Here is a 19,544-nt window from a genome sequence, read left to right on the forward strand (position 1 = left end):
GCCACATCCGACGAGCGTCGGAGCCGGTGTAGTACGATTCGATCTTAATCCTGTATTGACACTTTGCCTGTTTGATGGTTCGTCAGAGGGCGTAGCAGGATTTCTTAGAAGCTTCCGGGTTAGAGTCCCGCTCCTTGAAAGCGGCAGCTCTACCCTTTAGCTCGGTGTGAATGTTGCCTGTAATCCATGACTTCTGGTTGGGGTATGTACGTACAGTCACAGTGGGGACAACGTCATCGATGCACTTATTGATAAAGCCAGTGACTGATGTGGTGTACTCCTCAATGCCATTGGAAGAATCCCGGAACATTTTCCAATCTGTGCTTGCAAAACAGTCCTATAGTTTAGCATCTGCTTCATCTTTTTTATAGACAGAGTCACTGGGGCTTCCTGCTTTCTAGGCAGAGTTCCTCTGTCCAGTGTCAGTGTTCTTTTGCACATCTTAATCTTTTCTTTTTATTGGCCAGTCTGAGATATGGCTTTTTCTTTGCAACTCTGCCTAGAAGGCCAGCATCCCGTAGTTAGCTCTTCACTGTTAACGTTGAGACCGGTGTTTTGCGGGTACTATTTAATGAAGCTGCCAGTTGCGGACTTGTGAGGCGTCTGTATCTCAAACTAGACACTCTAATGTACTTGTCCTCTTCCTCAGTTGTGCACCGGGGCCTCCCACTCCTCTTTCTATTCTGGTTAAAGCCAGTTTGCAGTGTTCTGTGAAGGGAGTAGTACACAGCGGTGTTCAAGATCTTCAGATTCTTGGCAATTTCTCGCATGGTATAGCCTTCATTAATCAGAACAAAATAGACTGATGAGTTTCAGAAGAAAGTTCTTTGGTTCTGGCCATTCAGAGCCTGTAAGGTTATATGTAGGATATTGCACTGTAGACTATACAGTGAATTCGGAATGTATTCAGACCCCTTCACCTTTTCCACATTTTGTTACGTTACAGCCTCATTCTAAAATATATTAAATAAAATGTGTCCCTCATCGATCTACACACAATACCCCATAATGACGATGCGAAAACTGGTTTTTAGAAATGTTTGCAAATTAATTTTAAAAAACTCAAACTGAAATGCCCTATTTACGTAAGTATTCAGACCCTTTGCTATGAGACTAGAAATTGAGCTCAGGTGCATCCTGTTTCCATTGATCATCCTTGAGATGTTTCTGCAACTTGTTTGGAGTCCACCTGTGGTAAATGAAATTAATTGGACAAGATTTGGAAAGGCACACACCTGTCTATATAAGGATAGTAGATGGGACCTGGCTACATAGGGTCAGAAGGATAGTAGATGGACCTGGCTACATAGGGTCAGAAGGATAGTAGATGGACCTGGCTACATAGGGTCAGAAGGATAGTAGATGGACCTGGCTACATAGGGTCAGAAGGATAGTAGATGGACCTGGCTACATAGGGTCAGAAGGATAGTAGATGGGACCTGGCTACATAGGGTCAGAAGGATAGTAGATGGACCTGGCTACATAGGGTCAGAAGGATAGTAGATGGACCTGGCTACATAGGGTCAGAAGGATAGTAGATGGACCTGGCTACATAGGGTCAGAAGGATAGTAGATGGACCTGGCTACATAGGGTCAGAAGGATAGTAGATGGACCTGGCTACATAGGGTCAGAAGGATAGTAGATGGACCTGGCTACATAGGGTCAGAAGGATAGTAGATGGACCTGGCTACATAGGGTCAGAAGGATAGTAGATGGACCTGGCTACATAGGGTCAGAAGGATAGTAGATGGACCTGGCTACATAGGATCAGAAGGATAGTAGATGGACCTGACTACATAGGGTCAGAAGGATAGTAGATGGACCTGGCTACGTAGGGTCAGAGGTATTTGTTTGCCTCCCAAATACACTACCGGTCAATAAAACCCTCGAATGAGTAGGTGTGTCCAAACTTTTGACTGGTACTGTATGTGTCCCTCAGTGTTTGTTATTGGTGTTACCATCTTGAAAATCACTTATTACAAAGATAAACATTCCCTTGAGCATTCCCTCCAATAACTTAACGTGCAAGAAGTATTTTTTTAAAACCTTTTAGCTACAAATTAGAAAGAAGATTGCAGTGTCACCTGGTGAACGTAATTTAAATGGGAGGAAATTACATTATAAGCAAAATTATTAATCACATCACTTTTACGTATTTTAAAAGTTATCGACCTTAAATTTGAGCATCTTTGGCCTCCATGTCTGAAACTCCTCATTTACAGTGCATTCAGAACGTATTCCTTTCCTTTCTCCACATTATGTTTACATTTACATTTTAGTCATTTAGCAGACGCTCTTATCCAGAGCGACTTACAGTAGTGAATGCATACAACTGAGCTACAGTTGGTAGACATTACATCCTTATTCTATAATGAGCAGGATTAAATATGGATTATATATTTTTTTTCCTCATCAATCTATAAACAATACCCTATAATGACAAAGCAAAAACTGTTTTTTGCCATTTTTGCAAAAAGTGAGATTACATTTTTTTTAAACTTTTTTATACATTTTCAAACATTTCTAAAAACCAGTTTGTGCTTTTTCGTCATGGGGTATTGTGCGTAGATTGACGAGGAAAAAAAACAATTGAATCCACTTTAGAATAAGGCTGTAACGTAACAAAATGTGGAAAAAGTCAAGTGGTCTGAATACTTTCTGAATGCACTTTACCTACTACTCCTGCTTGTGCCACAATGTTACCCTAATGGAGCTACCAACCCTAACATCTTCTCTTCTCAGCCTGTTCATCAGCCTGCTCATCAGCCTACTCCTCAGCCTGCTCCTCAGTCTGCTCCTCAGCCTACTCATCAGCCTGCTCATCAGCCTGCTCATCAGCCTACTCATCAGCCTGCTCATCAGCCTACTCATCAGCCTGCTCCTCAGCCTGCTCATCGTCAGCCTGCTCATCAGCCTGCTCATCAGCCTGCTCATCAGCCTGCTCATCAGCCTGCTCATCAGCCTGCTCATCAGCCTACTCATCAGCCTGCTCATCAGCCTGCTCATCAGCCTACTCATCAGCCTGCTCCTCAGCCTGCTCATCAGCCTGCTCATCAGCCTACTACTCATCAGCCTGCTCCTCAGCCTACTCATCAGCCTACTCATCAGCCTTCTCATCAGCCTGCTCATCAGCCTACTCATCAGCCTGCTCATCAGCCTGCTCCTCAGCCTGCCCATCAGCCTGTTCCTCAGCCTGCTCCTCAGCCTACTCATCAGCCAGCACCCCGTTACATTGCTGCTTGTAGCTATATTTCAACTTGTCTTAGCTCCAATCTTCAATCAGTAGTTGAAGCTATATAATAATCTCTTTAAATTATTATGAAACGTCAAATTGACAATTGATCTAGATGCCATAGGAATCAAATAAATACCACCAAATTAAAACATTTGCATTAGGCTATCAAAACAATTGAAATGAAATGGTTGATATAGCTATAGGCTTGAGAGTGCGAGTGGCAATCAACACAAGAGTGACAATAGGGATAATCCTATTAGAAGTCTTTAGGTACAGAGGGGTATTAGTTATAATGCTGATCCACTGTGAAGACCTCTATCTGTCCCGCAGTGCGTCCTATGTGAACCCGCCGTGAACCGTACCCTACAGCGCTACGAGGAACCTCTACACCGTTTAGCCAATGCACCCCGGCTGTTGAGAAATTACTCCTCCTCATCTGGCACCAAACAACCTTTCATCAGGTAGGACTGAGTGTATAACATCAGGTGGGACTGAGTGTACATCTACATAACTTCAGGTAGGACTGCGTGTATAACTTCAGGTAGGACTGAGTGTTCTTCTAGATAACTTCAGGTAGGACTGCGTGTATAACTTCAGGTAGGACTGAGTGTACATCTACATAACTTCAGGTAGGACTGCGTGTATAACTTCAGGTAGGACTGAGTGTTCTTCTAGATAACTTCAGGTAGGACTGAGTGTTCTTCTAGATAACTTCAGGTAGGACTGCGTGTATAACTTCAGGTAGGACTGAGTGTTCTTCTAGATAACTTCAGGTAGGACTGAGTGTACATCTACATAACTTCAGGTAGGACTGAGTGTATAACTTCAGGTAGGACTGAGTGTTCTTCTAGATAACTTCAGGTAGGACTGCGTGTATAACTTCAGGTAGGACTGAGTGTTCTTCTAGATAACTTCAGGTAGGACTGAGTGTACTTCTACATTACTTCCTTTTTCGGACTCAGAAAGTTGTCCATTTTATGATAACAGTTTGATAATAGATTGGTAATATTATGCATGATAGCAACATTTGTGATTTTAGAAAATGATACAGAATACTGTAAATAATATGTGAAGACAATGTTTGACTATATATTAATGTTTTGTCAGCATTTATAAACCAAATCAAATCAAATGTTATTGGTCATATTCACGTGGTTATCAGATGTTATTGCGAGTGTAGCGAAATGCTTGTGCTTCTAGTTCAAACAGTGCAGCAATATCTAACAAGTAATATTCCACAACTACCTAATACACACAAATTGAAGTAAGGAATGGAATAACAATAAATAAATATAAATATATGGATGAGCAATGACAGAGCGGCATAGGGCAAGATGCAATAAATAGTATAAAATACAGTATATACATATGAGATGAGTAATGCCAGATATGTAAACATTATTAAAGTGGCATTATTAAAGTGACTAGTGATCCATTTATTAAAGTGGCCAATGATTTCAGGTCTGTATGTAGGCAGCAGCCTCTCTGTGTTAGTGATGGCTGTTTAACAGTCTGATGGCCTTGAGATAGAAACTGTTTTTCAGTCTCTAGGTCCCAGCTTTGATGCACCTGTACTGACCTCGCCTTCTGGATGATTTAGGGGTGAACAGGCAGTGGCTCGGGTGATTGTTGTCCTTGATGATCTTTTTGGCCTTCCTGTGACATCGGGTGGTGTAGGTGTCCTGGAGGGCAGGTAGTTTGCCCCCAGTGATGCGTTGTGCAGACCTCACCACCCTCTAGAGAGCCCTGCGTTTAGGGGCGGTGCAGTTGCCGTACCAGGTGGTGATACAGCCCGACCGGAGGCTCTCAATTGCGCTTCTGTAAATGTTTGTGAGGGTTTTAGTTGACAAGCCAAATTTCTTCAGCCTCCTGAGGTTGAAGAGGTGCTGTTGTGCCTTCTTCACCACGCTGTCTGTGTGGGTGGACCATTTCAGTTTGTCAGTGATGTGTACGCTGAGGAACTTAAAACTTTCCACCTTCTCCACTGCTGTCCTGTCGATGTGGATAGGGGGGTGCTCCCTCTGCTGTTTCCTGAAGTCCACAATCATCTCCTTTGTTTTGTTGACGTTGAGTGAGAGGTTATTTTCCTGACACCACACTCCAAGGGACCTCACCACCTCATTGTAGGCTGTCTCGTCATTGTTGGTAATCAAGCCTACCACAGTTGTGTCGTCTGCAAACTTGATGATTGAGTTGGAAGCGTGCATGGCCACGCAGTCATGGGTGGACAGGGAGTACAGGAGGGGGCTGAGCACACACCCTTGTGGGGCCCCAATGTTGAGGGTCAGCAAAGTGGAGTTGTTTTTTCTTACCTTCACCACCTGGGGGCGGCCCATCAGGAAGTCCAGTACAAAATTTCACAGGGCGTGGTTGAGACCCAGGGCCTCCAGCTTGATGATGAGTTTGGAGGGTACTATGGTGTTGAATACTGAGCTGTAGTCAATGAACAGTATTCTTACATAGGCATTCCTCTTGTCCAGATGGGAATAGGGCAGTGTGATGGCGATTGAAATGTCTGTGGATCTATTGGGGCGGTAAGCAAATTGAAGTGGGTCTAAGGTGTCAGGTAAGGTGGAGGTGATATGATCCTTGACTTGTCTCTCAAAGCACTTCATGATGACAGAAGTGACTGCTACGGGGCGATAGTCATTTAGTTCAGTTACATTTGCTTTCTTGGGTACAGGAACAATGGTGGCCATCTTGAAGCATGTGGACGCGGCTAGGGATGCCGTCTGGGCCGGCAGCCCTGCGAGGGTTAACACGTTTAAACGTCTTACTCACGTCGGCCACGGAGAAGGAGAGCCCACACAGTCCTTAGTAGTGATCTTTACTTTTCACTCTCTTTCTATAGATCACTATAGCCACATATTTATTGAATACAACAGGGGGCAATAGCCTAATGACTCGTAGTATCATATAAATGTATGGCCTGCTCCTTATCCCCAGACACTCATGTCTCAACGTGTTAATAATTATCCTGACATTAAAGAGACGGAGGATTTATTATTCAAAAGACTGTTCACCTGTTGTCACCTGTTGCTTAACCTGTCATGTCTGGGCCCATATTCATAAACCAGTCTCAGAGTAGTAGGAGGGATGATCTGGGGTCAGTTTAGCCATCTAGACCATAATAAATAAGATTCAATGGACGCTTTATGCATACGGAACCTGATTCATTCAAACGTGGTGTTTCCTTCCCTTTACAACAGGTTGGGGAGGAGTTGGATTCTACCCTCAATCACTCTGCCAGGGACCTGTATTCTGAATCACTCTGCCAGGAACCTGTATTCTGAATCACTCTGCCAGGGACCTGTATTCTGAATCACTCTGCCAGGGACCTGTATTCTGAATCACTCTGCCAGGGACCTGTATTCTGAATCACTCTGCCAGGAACCTGTATTCTGAATCACTCTGCCAGGGACCTGTATTCTGAATCACTCTGCCAGGGACCTGTATTCTGAATCACTCTGCCAGGGACCTGTATTCTGAATCACTCTGCCAGGGACCTGTATTCTGAATCACTCTGCCAGGGACCTGTATTCTGAATCACTCTGCCAGGGACCTGTATTCTGAATCACTCTGCCAGGGACCTGTATTCTGAATCACTCTGCCAGGAACCTGTATTCTGAATCACTCTGCCAGGAACCTGTAGTCTGAATCACTCTGCCAGGGACCTGTATTCTGAATCACTCTACCAGGGACCTGTATTCTGAATCACTCTGCCAGGAACCTGTATTCTGAATCACTCTGCCAGGAACCTGTATTCTGAATCACTCTGCCAGGGACCTGTATTCTGAATCACTCTGCCAGGAACCTGTATTCTGAATCACTCTGCCAGGGACCTGTATTCTGAATCACTCTGCCAGGGACCTGTATTCTGAATCACTCTGCCAGGGACCTGTGTTCTGAATCACTCTGCCAGGGACCTGTATTCTGAATCCAATTCAGTGGTGCAATTAACGACTTCTCAGGCTGAGGAGTCAGTTACCAAATCCACACCTATTAAATAACACCAATATCACAATTTCTACATAAATGTATTGTACCCAAAGGAAGAGACTGCAGCTGAGCCGAGTCATATTCCTCCTGTCTGGTGTTCTACTGTGTTGTCTCTACCAGCTGTCTATCACCTCCAAGCTCTCCCCAGGACCCTGGCCCCATGCCCTGCCCCAAATAGGTGAGGGGTCTGGGGATGGAGAGGGACTGACAGGGGCCCTCCTGGAGGAAGTTGCATTGGAGACCTTAAGGGAGGGGAGACGCAGTGTTGACACACAAGAGGAGGAAATTATAGATTTAGTGACAACTGAAGTGTCCGATTATTACTCTGAGACGACTACAGATGATGTCACACCATCCACTACCACTGAGGTCTCATCATCATCATCATCAGTGACTACAATCCGGACTATTGTTCACTGTATATATGTAGACCTGGAGCCTCCCATTCAGATCCCCACCCTGCCCAACCCACCACCCACCCATCTAGTCCCCAACACCACCCAATCCTCCCCCGCCGACCCGGGGGACGCCCCTCATCAGAAAGGAGAATACCCCACTGATATCTTCTCCGTGGAGGACCGGAGACGAGGCTGGGTGTCGCTTCACATCTTCGGGATGATGTACATGTTCGTCTCACTCGCCATTGTGTGCGATGAATTTTTTGTCCCTGCGCTCGGCGTCATCACAGACCAGCTGGCCATCTCCGACGACGTGGCCGGGGCAACCTTCATGGCGGCAGGAGGCTCCGCTCCGGAGCTGTTCACCTCTCTGATTGGCGTGTTCATCTCTCATAGCAATGTGGGAATCGGAACGATTGTGGGGTCGGCGGTGTTCAATATCCTGTTCGTCATCGGGATGTGTGCCATCTTCTCCAGGGAGATGCTGCACCTCACCTGGTGGCCCCTGTTCAGGGACGTCTCCTTCTATACCATAGGTAATAATATACTATCACAGGTAAAGGCAGATGCTGCACCTCACCTGGTGGCCCCTGTTCAGGGATGTCTCCTTCTATACCATAGGTAATAATATACTATCACAGGTAAAGGCAGATGCTGCACCTCACCTGGTGGCCCCTGTTCAGGGACATCTCCTTCTATACCATAGGTAATAATATACTATCACAGGTAAAGGCAGATGCTGCACCTCAGCACTTTTTACATCAGCAGTTGTCAAAGTGCATTACAGTATCTCGGCCTAGGCCTCAGAGAGCAAAGGTAGAAGCGAGAGCACAGTGGCCAGGAGAAACGACCTAGAAGGAAGAAACCTACTGTAGAGAGGAACCTGGCTCAGAGGGGTTATATTCCTCTGGCTGTACCAGGTGGAGATTAAGAGTACATGTGGCCATCAAGGCCAGATAGTTTCTGAGTCCAGAGGACAGGGGAGAAGAGGCCCCACTCATAAATAAATGATAGTGTGCTTGGAGCCAACAGTCAATCTCAATCACAAAAAATGTAAGGATAAAGGCCAGCACTCACTTGCATATAATTGCAATTGAAGCTATTTGGGATGCAACTATTATTCACAACATGATAATTTACCTAACCTCTTACTGTGTTCTCTAACCTCTAACCTCTAACCTCTTGCTGTGTTCTCTAACCCCTTACTGTATTCTCTAACCTCTAACCTCTTACTGTGTTCTCTAACCTCTAACCTCTTGCTGTGTTCTCTAACCTCTAACCTCTTGCTGTGTTCTCTAACCTGTAACCTCTTACTGTGTTCTCTAACCTCCAAGCTTTTACTGTGTTCTCTAACCTCTAACCTCTTGCTGTGTTCTCTAAACTCTAACCTCTTGCTGTGTTCTCTAACCTCTAACCTCTAACCTCTTGCTGTGTTCTCTAACCCCCTACTGTGTTCTCTAACCTCTAACCTCTTACTGTGTTCTCTAACCTCTAACCTCTTACTGTGTTCTCTAACCTCTAACCTCTTGCTGTGTTCTCTAACCTCCAACCTCTTGCTGTGTTCTCTAACCACTTGCTGTGTTCTCTAACCCCTTACTGTGTTCTCTAACCTCTAACCTCTTACTGTGATCTCTAACCTCTTACTGTGATCTCTAACCTCTTACTGTGATCTCTAACCTCTTGCTGTGTTCTCTAACCTCTAACCTCTAACCTCTAACCTCTTGCTGTGTTCTCTAACCCCTTACTGTGTTCTCTAACCCCTTGCTGTCTTCTCTAACCCCTTGCTGTCTTCTCTAACCCCTTGCTGTCTTCTCTAACCTCTTGCTGTCTTCTCTAACCTCTTGCTGTGTTCTCTAACCTCTTGCTGTGTTCTCTAACCTCTTGCTGTGTTCTCTAACCCCTTACTGTGTTCTCTAACCCCTTACTTATGATGAATTAACATCTATATTGTTTTCAGACCTGATCATGTTGATAATCTTCTTCCTGGACAACACCATCATGTGGTATGAGAGTATAATGCTGGTGGCTGGCTACAGCTCCTATGTCTGCTTCATGAAGTACAACGATCAGCTGGAAGTAGCATTCAAGAAGCAGCTCAGGAAACACCAGCACATCATTAACATCATCACTGTGGCTGATGAGGATGAACCTGATAAGGTACATTCTATTTGCATTTATTTTATTTAACCTTTATTTAACTAGGCAAGTCAGTTAAGAACAAATTCTTAAGAGTATACCTGAGATCTTACACTACCGTTCAACAGTTTGGGGTCACTTAGAAATGTCCTTGTTTGCGGGTTTGATTATGGCTCAAAACGGCCAGAAACAAATAACTTTCATCTGAAACTCGTCAGTCTATTCTTGTTCTGAGAAATGAAAGCTCAACGTCAACAGTGAAGAGGCGACTCCGGGATGCTAGCCTTCTAGGCAGAGTTGCAAAGAAAAAACATTTCTCAGACTGGTCAATTAAAAAGAAAAGATTAAGATGGGCAAATGAACACAGACACTGGACAGAGGAACTCTGCCTAGAAGGCCAGCATCCCGGAGTCGCCTCTTCACTGTTGACGTTGAGACTGGTGTTTTGCGGGTACTATTTAATGAAGCTGCCAGTTGAAGACTTGTGAGGCGTTTGTTTCTCAAACTAGACACTCTAATTTTTATTTATTTATTTCAGCTTTATTTAATCAGGTAGGCCAGTTGAGAACAAGTTCTCATTTACAACTGTGACCTGGCCAAGATAAAGCAAAGCAGTGTGACAAAAACAACAACACAGAGTTACACATGGTATAAAAAACGTACAGTCAATAACACAATAGAAAAGTCTACATACAGTGTGTACAAATGGCGTAAGGAGGCAGGCAAGGCAGTAAATAGGCCATAGTAGCGAAGCAATTACAATTTAGCAAATTAACACTGGAGTGATAGATGTGCAGATGATGATGTGCAAGTAGAAATACTGGAAATACTGGTGTGCAAAAGAGCAAAAAAGTAAATAAAACAATATGGGGATGTGGTAGGTAGTTGGATGGGCTATTTACAGATGGGCTGTGTACAGCTGCAGCGATCGGTAAACTGCACAGATAGCTGATGCTTAAAGTTAGTGAGGGAGATGTAAGTCTCCAACTTCAGCGATTTTTGCAATTCGTTCCAGTCATTGGCAGCAGAGAACTGGAAGGAAAGGCAGCCAAAGGAGGTGTTGGCTTTGGGGATGACCAGTGAGATATACCTGCTGGAGCGCGTGCTATGGGTGGGTGTTGTTATTGTGACCAGTGAGCTGAGATAAGGCGGAGCTTTACCTTGCATAGACTTATAGATGACCTGGAGCCAGTGGGTCTGGCGACGAATATGTAGCGAGGGCCAGCCGACGAGAGCATACAGGTCGCAGTGGTGGGTGGTTTAACCTGTTGGGGTATAGGGGGCAGTATTTTCATGGCCGGATGAAAAACGTACCCAATTTAAACAGGTTACTACTCTGGCCCAGAAACTAGAATATGCATATTATTAGTAGATATGGATAGAAAACACTCTGAAGTTTCTCAAACTGTTTGAATGGTGTCTGTGAGTATAACAGAACTCATATGGCAGGCAAAAACCTGAGAAAAAGTCAACCAGGAAGTGGAGGATCTGAGAAATGTAGTTCTTCTTTCTAGTCCCTTTCAAAACTACAGTATCTGTGGGGTTACGTTGCACTTTCTAAGGCTTCCATTGGCTGTCAAAAGCCTTCAGAAAGTGGTTTGAGCCTTCTCCTGTCACTGGGCAGAGTATAGGAGCTCAGTTACTGAGTGGACTGCCTGGCAACAAAGGGATTGGATATGCGCGGACACGCGAGCACGCTGCTCCTTCTTTTTCTCCTGGAATGAATACGCTATTGTCCAGTTTGAATATTATTGCATTTCTAAGTTAAAAATACCATAAAGATTGATTTTAAACAGCGTTTGACATGCTTCTAAGTACGGTAATTCAAAACTGCAAAAATCTAATAATTTCAATTTCTCAAACAATCAACTATTTTACACCATTTTAAAGATAAACTTCTCGTTAATCCAACCACATTGTCCGATTTCAAAAAGGCTTTACAGCGAAAGCAAAACATTAGATTATGTTAGGAGAGTCCATAGACAAAATAATCACACAGCCATTTTCCAAGCAAGGATATATGTCACAGAAACTGAAAACACAGCTAAATGAAGCACTAACCTTTTACGATCTTCATCAGATGACACTCCTAGGACATTATGTTATACAATACATGTATGTTTTGTTCGATAAAGTTCATATTTATATCTAAAAACAGCATTTTACATTGGCGTGTGACGTTCAGAAAATGTTTAGCCTCCAGAACTATTGGTGAATGAGCACAATGAGCACACATATTACAGAGATACTCATCATAAACGTTGACAAAATACATAACAATTGTTTTAAGAATTATAGATACAGTAGTCCTTTATGCAACCGCTGTGTCAGATTTTAAAATAGCTTTTCGATGAAAGCACATTTTTCAATATTCTGAGTACATAGCTCAGCCATCACGGCTAGCTATTCAGACACCCGCCATGTTCGGGGCAACCTAAACTCAGAATAAGTATTAGAAATATTATATTACCTCCCAGGACTGCTACTTCGACAAGAAATGTTGTTTTTGTTCCAAATAATCCATATTTATGTCCAAATACCTCCGTTTTGTTTGTGTGTTCAGAGCACTATCCAAAGGGTAACGCGCGAGCGTGGAATCAGAGACGAAAAGTCAAAATGTTCCATTACCGTACTTAGAAGCATGTCAAACGCTGTTTAAAATCAATCTTTATGGTATTTTCCTCGTAGAAATGCGATAATATTCCAACCGGACAATAGCGTATTCATTTCAGAAGAAAAATAAGGAAAGGCGTGCTCGTGTGACAGCGCATTTCCAATCCCTTTGCCCTCCAGCAGTCCACTCAGTAACTGAGCTCCTATATTCTGCCCGGTTACTGGATACGTATGAAACAACTCTCGGAGGGCTTTTGACAGCCAATGGAAGCCTTAGGAAGTGCTACATGACCCCTAAGTATTTGTAGTTTCTCTAGGGATTCAAAAGTAGAACTACAGTTCTCAGTCCTTACACTTCCTGTACACTTCCTGGTTGAAATCTTCTCAGGTTTTTGCCTGCCATATGAGTTCTGTTATACTCACAGACACCATTCAAACAGTTTTAGAAACTTCAGAGTGTTTTCTATCCAAATCTACTAATAATATGCATATTCTATTTCCTGGGCAAGAGTAGTAACCAGTTTAAATTGGGTACGTTTTTCATCCGGCCGTGAAAATACTGCCCCCTAGCCCCAAGAGGTTATTAAGTGTTATTTCTAATAAATTAAGAAGATGTGCACTTTACCCGCTGCGCCTTGGTCCAATCCTTACGACGCCTATGACATACACTGTATTTCTGATCAATTTGATGTTATTTTAATGGACAAAAAATTAGCAGGAAATTTCTAAGTGACCCCAAACTTTTGAGCGGTAGTGTGTATTTGAACTATTTTTAGTACAGTGTTCCTTTGTTACAGATACTGTATTGATGTAGGCTAAGGGTGTCCAACTCTTTTTGCCCCATAGGCTGCATTCGGTTTCCAACAAGGTCCAAAGGGCCACACTGAAACTTGGTTTAATTTCCTTGCCATCAAAATTTGCTAAACATTGTCCTCTATCCATCGTTTAGGGAATTTTCAATGCTCTCGAACGGTCTAGCTTTCATTTCAGTGATTATTAGCTGGAAACAGTCAAACACTATGAATGTAGGTCCCGTATAATTTCTATACCGTTTCCATTTGGTTTGAGTCCTTTAAACTGTATTGAGCTCGTTTCCCTCCAAAATGGGTTTTATTTTTAAAGCCCATGATTATTATTTCTATTGACAGCAGGGTAGCCTAGTGGTTAGAGGAGGCAGGTAGCCTAGTGGTTAGAGGAGGCAGGTAGCCTAGTGGTTAGAGGAGGCAGGTAGCCTAGTGGTTAGAGGAGGCAGGTAGCCTAGTGGTTAGAGGAGGCAGGTAGCCTAGTGGTTAGAGGAGGCAGGTAGCCTAGTGGTTAGAGGAGGCAGGTAGCCTAGTGGTTAGAGGAGGCAGGTAGCCTAGTGGTTAGAGGAGGCAGGTAGCCTGGTGGTTAGAGGAGGCAGGTAGCCTGGTGGTTAGAGAGGCAGGTAGCCTAGTGGTTAGAGGAGGCAGGTAGCCTAGTGGTTAGAGGAGGCAGGTAGCCTAGTGGTTAGAGGAGACAGGTAGCCTAGTGGTTAGAGAGGCAGGTAGCCTAGTGGTTAGAGGAGGCAGGTAGCCTAGTGGTTAGAGGAGGCAGGTAGCCTAGTGGTTAGAGGAGGCAGGTAGCCTAGTGGTTAGAGGAGGCAGGTAGCCTAGTGGTTAGAGGAGGCAGGTAGCCTAGTGGTTAGAGGAGGCAGGTAGCCTAGTGGTTAGAGGAGGCAGGTAGCCTAGTGGTTAGAGGAGGCAGGTAGCCTAGTGGTTATAGGAGGCAGGTAGCCTGGTGGTTAGAGGAGGCAGGTAGCCTGGTGGTTAGAGAGGCAGGTAGCCTAGTGGTTAGAGGAGGCGGGTAGCCTAGTGGTTAGAGGAGGCAGGTAGCCTAGTGGTTAGAGGAGGCAGGTAGCCTAGTGGTTAGAGGAGGCAGGTAGCCTAGTGGTTAGAGGAGGCAGGTAGCCTAGTGGTTAGAGGAGGCAGGTAGCCTAGTGGTTAGAGGAGGCAGGTAGCCTAGTGGTTAGAGGAGGCAGGTAGCCTAGTGGTTAGAGAGGCAGGTAGCCTAGTGGTTAGAGGAGGCGGGTAGCCTAGTGGTTAGAGGAGGCGGGTAGCCTAGTGGTTAGAGGAGGCGGGTAGCCTAGTGGTTAGAGGAGGCGGGTAGCCTAGTGGTTAGAGGAGGCAGGTAGCCTAGTGGTTAGAGGAGGCAGGTAGCCTAGTGGTTAGAGGAGGCAGGTAGCCTAGTGGTTAGAGGAGGCAGGTAGCCTAGTGGTTAGAGGAGGCAGGTAGCCTAGTGGTTAGAGGAGGCAGGTAGCCTAGTGGTTAGAGCGTTGGACTAGTAACTGAAAGGTTGCAAGATCAAATCCCCGAGCTGACAAGGTACAAATCTGTCGTTCTGCCCCTGAACAAGCCAGTTAACCCACTGTTCCTAGGCCGTCATTGAAAATAAGAATTTGTTCTTAACTGACTTGCCTAGTTAAATAAATAAATAGTAGCAATTGGGAGGGATATCTGCACATCAGGGGTCGATAATGAAGTTCATTTCCTGAGAACACACATGGAGACTGGCTCCTGTGTGAGGAGAATCATGTCATACAGCTTGTTATTCCTCTGGTTCCCTCAAACATGTGTGGAGGACCTGATTAAGCCATATATCCCTCCATAAACTTAATCCAAGTTCACTCACTGATGAGTCATTCACTCACTGATGATTGTCATTGTTCTTTCTGGTTCATCAGCAACCAGTACAGTGTGGGCTGTTCTGTGGTTCTAATAAGGGAGAGCTGAGACTGAGAGCATCAGTTGAGATGATCTGCCATGGGAATGACATCCGGGTGCACACGCCTGGTGATGTTCTGAGTGGGAGGATTCTTACCTCGGCCCTTGTAGAACCAAAGCTGATCACGCAACCCTTACAAGCCTGAGTGGCAGCAGTGATACACACACTTTTTCTTGGAGCTTCAACATATACACCTAACTCCTGTGATGGTGATTGAGCATTATATAGATTACATAGGGTAAGAAGCATGCTTCATCAGGGGTTGTTGTTGCGTCCAATACGCAATTCCCTTATTACAACCAAAACATTATGTACGTACCGTAGCTGTGAGCTCTACTGACCCTCCTTTATATAAAAGACAAGTGTTGGGAAATGTTTTTGTCCATTTGAAGGGATGGCGTATTCTGGAATGTTTTAACATCTGGTGAATCCTTGTTGTCCACAGGACAAGACAGCAGGTCAGGATAGTAGCCCTCCTGCCCCAGAAGACAAGAAACTATTAAAGGTAAACAACTAGGCAGTGATCAAGTAGTAATTTATCAGGATCCCCAGCAGTAGTTTATCAGTATCCCCAGTAGTAGTTTATCAGTATCCCCAGTAGTAGTTTAGTAGTATCCCCAGTAGTAGTTTATCAGTATCCCCAGTAGTAGTTTAGTAGTATCCCCAGTAGTAGTTTATCAGGATCCCCAGTAGTAGTTTATCAGTATCCCCAGTAGTAGTTTAGTAGTATCCCCAGTAGTAGTTTAGTAGTATCCCCAGTAGTAGTTTAGTAGTATCCCCAGTAGTAGTTTATCAGGATCCCCAGTAGTAGTTTATCAGTATCCCCAGTATTAGTTTAGTAGTATGCCCAGTAGTAGTTTATCAGGATATCCAGTAGTAGTTTAGTAGTATCCCCAGTAGTAGTTTAGTAGTATCCCCAGTAGTAGTTTAGTAGTATCCCCAGTAGTAGTTTATCAGGATCCCCAGTAGTAGTTTATCAGGATCCCCAGTAGTAGTTTAGTAGTATCCCCAGTAGTAGTTTATCAGGATCCCCAGTAGTAGTTTAGTAGTATCCCCAGTAGTAGTTTAGTAGTATCCCCAGTAGTAATTTATCAGGATCCCTTTAGCTACCACAAAAGCAGCAGCTTCATGACATAGCACAGAACATTCATAGACAAGAACAGCTCAAGGACAGAACTACATACATTTAAAAAAAGTATTGACGCTTATATGCATTAATGCCTCCATAATCATTTGATTCATATATTTACCGCCTGTAATGGGTATCCTGAGGTAAAGTGTAGAGTTTTCACAGTGGCCACCCGCAGTGGGTTTCCTAACGTTGAATGAAACATTCATTACATAAAATAACCAGGCCTGGAATGTTTTGCCTTTTAATGTCAATTGCCCTTAATGGGTTACCTGAGGTACAGTGTAACAGGTTACAGTCTACCACCCATAAAGGGTTACCTGAGGTGCAGTGTAACAGGTTACAGTCTACCACCCATAAAGGGTAACCTGAGGTATTGTGTAACAGGTTACAGTTTACCACCCATAAAGGGTTATCTGAGGTACAGTGTAAGAGGTTACAGTTTACCACCCATAAAGGGTTACCTGAGGTACAGTGTAACAGGTTACAGTCTACCACCCATAAAGGGTTACCTGAGGTACAGTGTAACAGGTTACAGTTTACCACCCATAAAGGGTTACCTGAGGTGCAGTGTAACAGGTTACAGTCTACCACCCATAAAGGGTTATCTGAGGTACAGTGTAAGAGGTTACAGTTTACCACCCATAAAGGGTTACCTGAGGTACAGTGTAACAGGTTACAGTCTACCACCGATAAAGGGTTACCTGAGGTACAGTGTAACAGGTTACAGTCTACCACCGATAAAGGGTTACCTGAGGTACAGTGTAACAGGTTACAGTTTACCACCCATAAAGGGTTACCTGAGGTACAGTGTAACAGGTTACAGTCTACCACCCATAAAGGGTAACCTGAGGTATTGTGCTTAGTTTTGGGCCTGCTCATTAAAATTATCAAGGTCCCTGTTAATCAGATGGTGTTAGACTCCTGCTGATATATAATGAATCAGAATCAGATGGTGTTAGACTCCTGCTGTTATATAATGAATCAGAATCAGATGGAGCTGTTAGACTCCTGCTGATATATAATGAATCAGAATCAGATGGAGCTGTTAGACTCCTGCTGATATATAATGACTCAGAATCAGATGGCGTTATTAGACTCCTGCTGATATATATTGAATCAGAATCAGATGGAGTTATTAGACTCCTGCTGATATATAATGAATCAGAATCAGATGGAGCTGTTAGACTCCTGCTGATATATAATGAATCAGAATCAGATGGAGCTGTTAGACTCCTGCTGATATATAATGAATCAAATCAAATCAAATTTATTTATATAGCCCTTCGTACATCAGCTGATATCTCAAAGTGCTGTACAGAAACCCAGCCTAAAACCCCAATCAGCAAGCAATGCAGGTGAAAGAAGCAAGGTGGCTAGGAAAAACTCCCTAGGAAAAACTCCCTAGAAAGGCCAAAAACCTAGGAAGAAACCTATAGAGGAACCAGGCTATGAGGGGTGGCCAGTCCTCTTCTGGCTGTGCAGAGTGGATATTATAACAGAACATGGTCAAGATGTTAAAATGTTCATAAATGACCAGCATGGTCAAATAATAATAATCATAGTAGTTGTCGAGGGTGCAACAAGCACGTCCGGTGAACAGGTCAGGGTTCCATAGCCGCAGGCAGAACAGTTGAAACTGGAGCAGCAGCACGGCCAGGTGGACTGGGGACAGCAAGGAGTCATCATGCCAGGTAGTCCTGAGGCATGGTCCTAGGGCTCAGGTCCTCCGAGAGAAAGACAGAAAGAGAGAAAGTGAGAATTAGAGAGAGCATATTTAAATTCACACAGGACACCGGATAAGACAAGAGAAATACTCCAGATGTAACAGACTGACCCTAGCCCCCCGACACATAAACTACTGCAGCATAAATACTGGAGGCTGAGACAGGAGGGATCAGAAGACACTGTGGCCCCATCCGATGATACCCCCGGACAGGGCCAAACAGGCAGGATATAACCCCACCCACTTTGCCAAAGCACAGCCCCCACACCACTAGAGGGATGTCTCCAACCACCAACTTACCGTCCTAAGACAAGGCCGAGTATAGCCCACAACGATCTCCGCCATGGCACAACCCAAGGGGGGGCGCCAACCCAGAGAGGAAGACCACGTCAGTGACTCAACCCACTCAATCAGAATCAGATGGAGTTATTAGACTCCTGCTTATATGTAATGAATCAGAATCAGATGGAGTTATTAGACTCCTGCTGATATATAATGAATCAGAATCAGATGGAGCTGTTAGACTCCTGCTGATATATAATGAATCAGAATCAGATGGAGCTGTTAGACTCCTGCTGATATATAATGAATCAGAATCAGATGGCGTTATTAGACTCCTGCTGATATATAATGAATCAGAATCAGATGGAGTTGTTAGACTCCTGCTGATATATAATGAATCAGAATCAGATGGAGCTGTTAGACTCCTGCTGATATATAATGAATCAGAATCAGATGGAGTTATTAGACTCCTGCTGATATATAATGAATCAGAATCAGATGGAGCTGTTAGACTCCTGCTGGTATGTAATGAATCAGAATCAGATGGCGTTATTAGACTCCTGCTGATATATAATGAATCAGAATCAGATGGAGTTGTTAGACTCCTGCTGATATATAATGAATCAGAATCAGATGGAGCTGTTAGACTCCTGCTGATATATAATGAATCAGAATCAGATGGAGTTATTAGACTCCTGCTGATATATAATGAATCAGAATCAGATGGAGCTGTTAGACTCCTGCTGGTATGTAATGAATCAGAATCAGATGGCGTTATTAGACTCCTGCTGATATATAATGAATCAGAATCAGATGGAGTTGTTAGACTCCTGCTGATATATAATGAATCAGAATCAGATGGAGCTGTTAGACTCCTGCTGATATATAATGAATCAGAATCAGATGGAGCTGTTAGACTCCTGCTGATATATAATGAATCAGAATCAGATGGAGCTGTTAGACTCCTGCTGATATATAATGAATCAGAATCAGATGGAGTTATTAGACTCCTGCTGATATATAATGAATCAGAATCAGATGGAGCTGTTAGACTCCTGCTGGTATGTAATGAATCAGAAGTTTCACCTGAAGTTCTTGGCTCCCACTGAGGCCACCATGATCAGAGTTAACAGATGTGAACGCAGCAACCTTTAATCGTGTTTCCTCCTAAAGAATAAACTAAATGGTTTCCACCTCAACAACTGGTCTTCCATTTCCATCGTCATTCCCCGGCCAACACCATATTCACACCCTGCAGCATCCACCAGTCACACACACACACA

General features: G+C 44.0%; 1 protein-coding gene across 1 annotated transcript in view; it reads left to right on the forward strand.

Annotated features, from left to right (window-relative positions):
- The first annotated feature begins 6,976 nt into the window (after positions 1 to 6,976).
- The window catches only part of slc24a1 (solute carrier family 24 member 1), a 40,310-nt gene continuing 27,742 nt past the window's right edge, over positions 6,977 to 19,544 (forward strand). The window contains exons 1-4 of the mRNA XM_029757504.1: positions 6,977 to 7,390; positions 7,484 to 8,169; positions 9,591 to 9,790; positions 15,570 to 15,629. Of these exons, the coding sequence (XP_029613364.1) occupies positions 7,272 to 7,390; positions 7,484 to 8,169; positions 9,591 to 9,790; positions 15,570 to 15,629 (1,065 nt within the window). The 5' untranslated portion in view covers positions 6,977 to 7,271. The remainder of the gene's footprint in view (positions 7,391 to 7,483; positions 8,170 to 9,590; positions 9,791 to 15,569; positions 15,630 to 19,544) is intronic.

This window comes from Salmo trutta, chromosome 7, assembly GCF_901001165.1.
Source record: "Salmo trutta chromosome 7, fSalTru1.1, whole genome shotgun sequence".
In the NCBI taxonomy this organism is placed as follows: Eukaryota; Metazoa; Chordata; class Actinopteri; order Salmoniformes; family Salmonidae; genus Salmo; species Salmo trutta.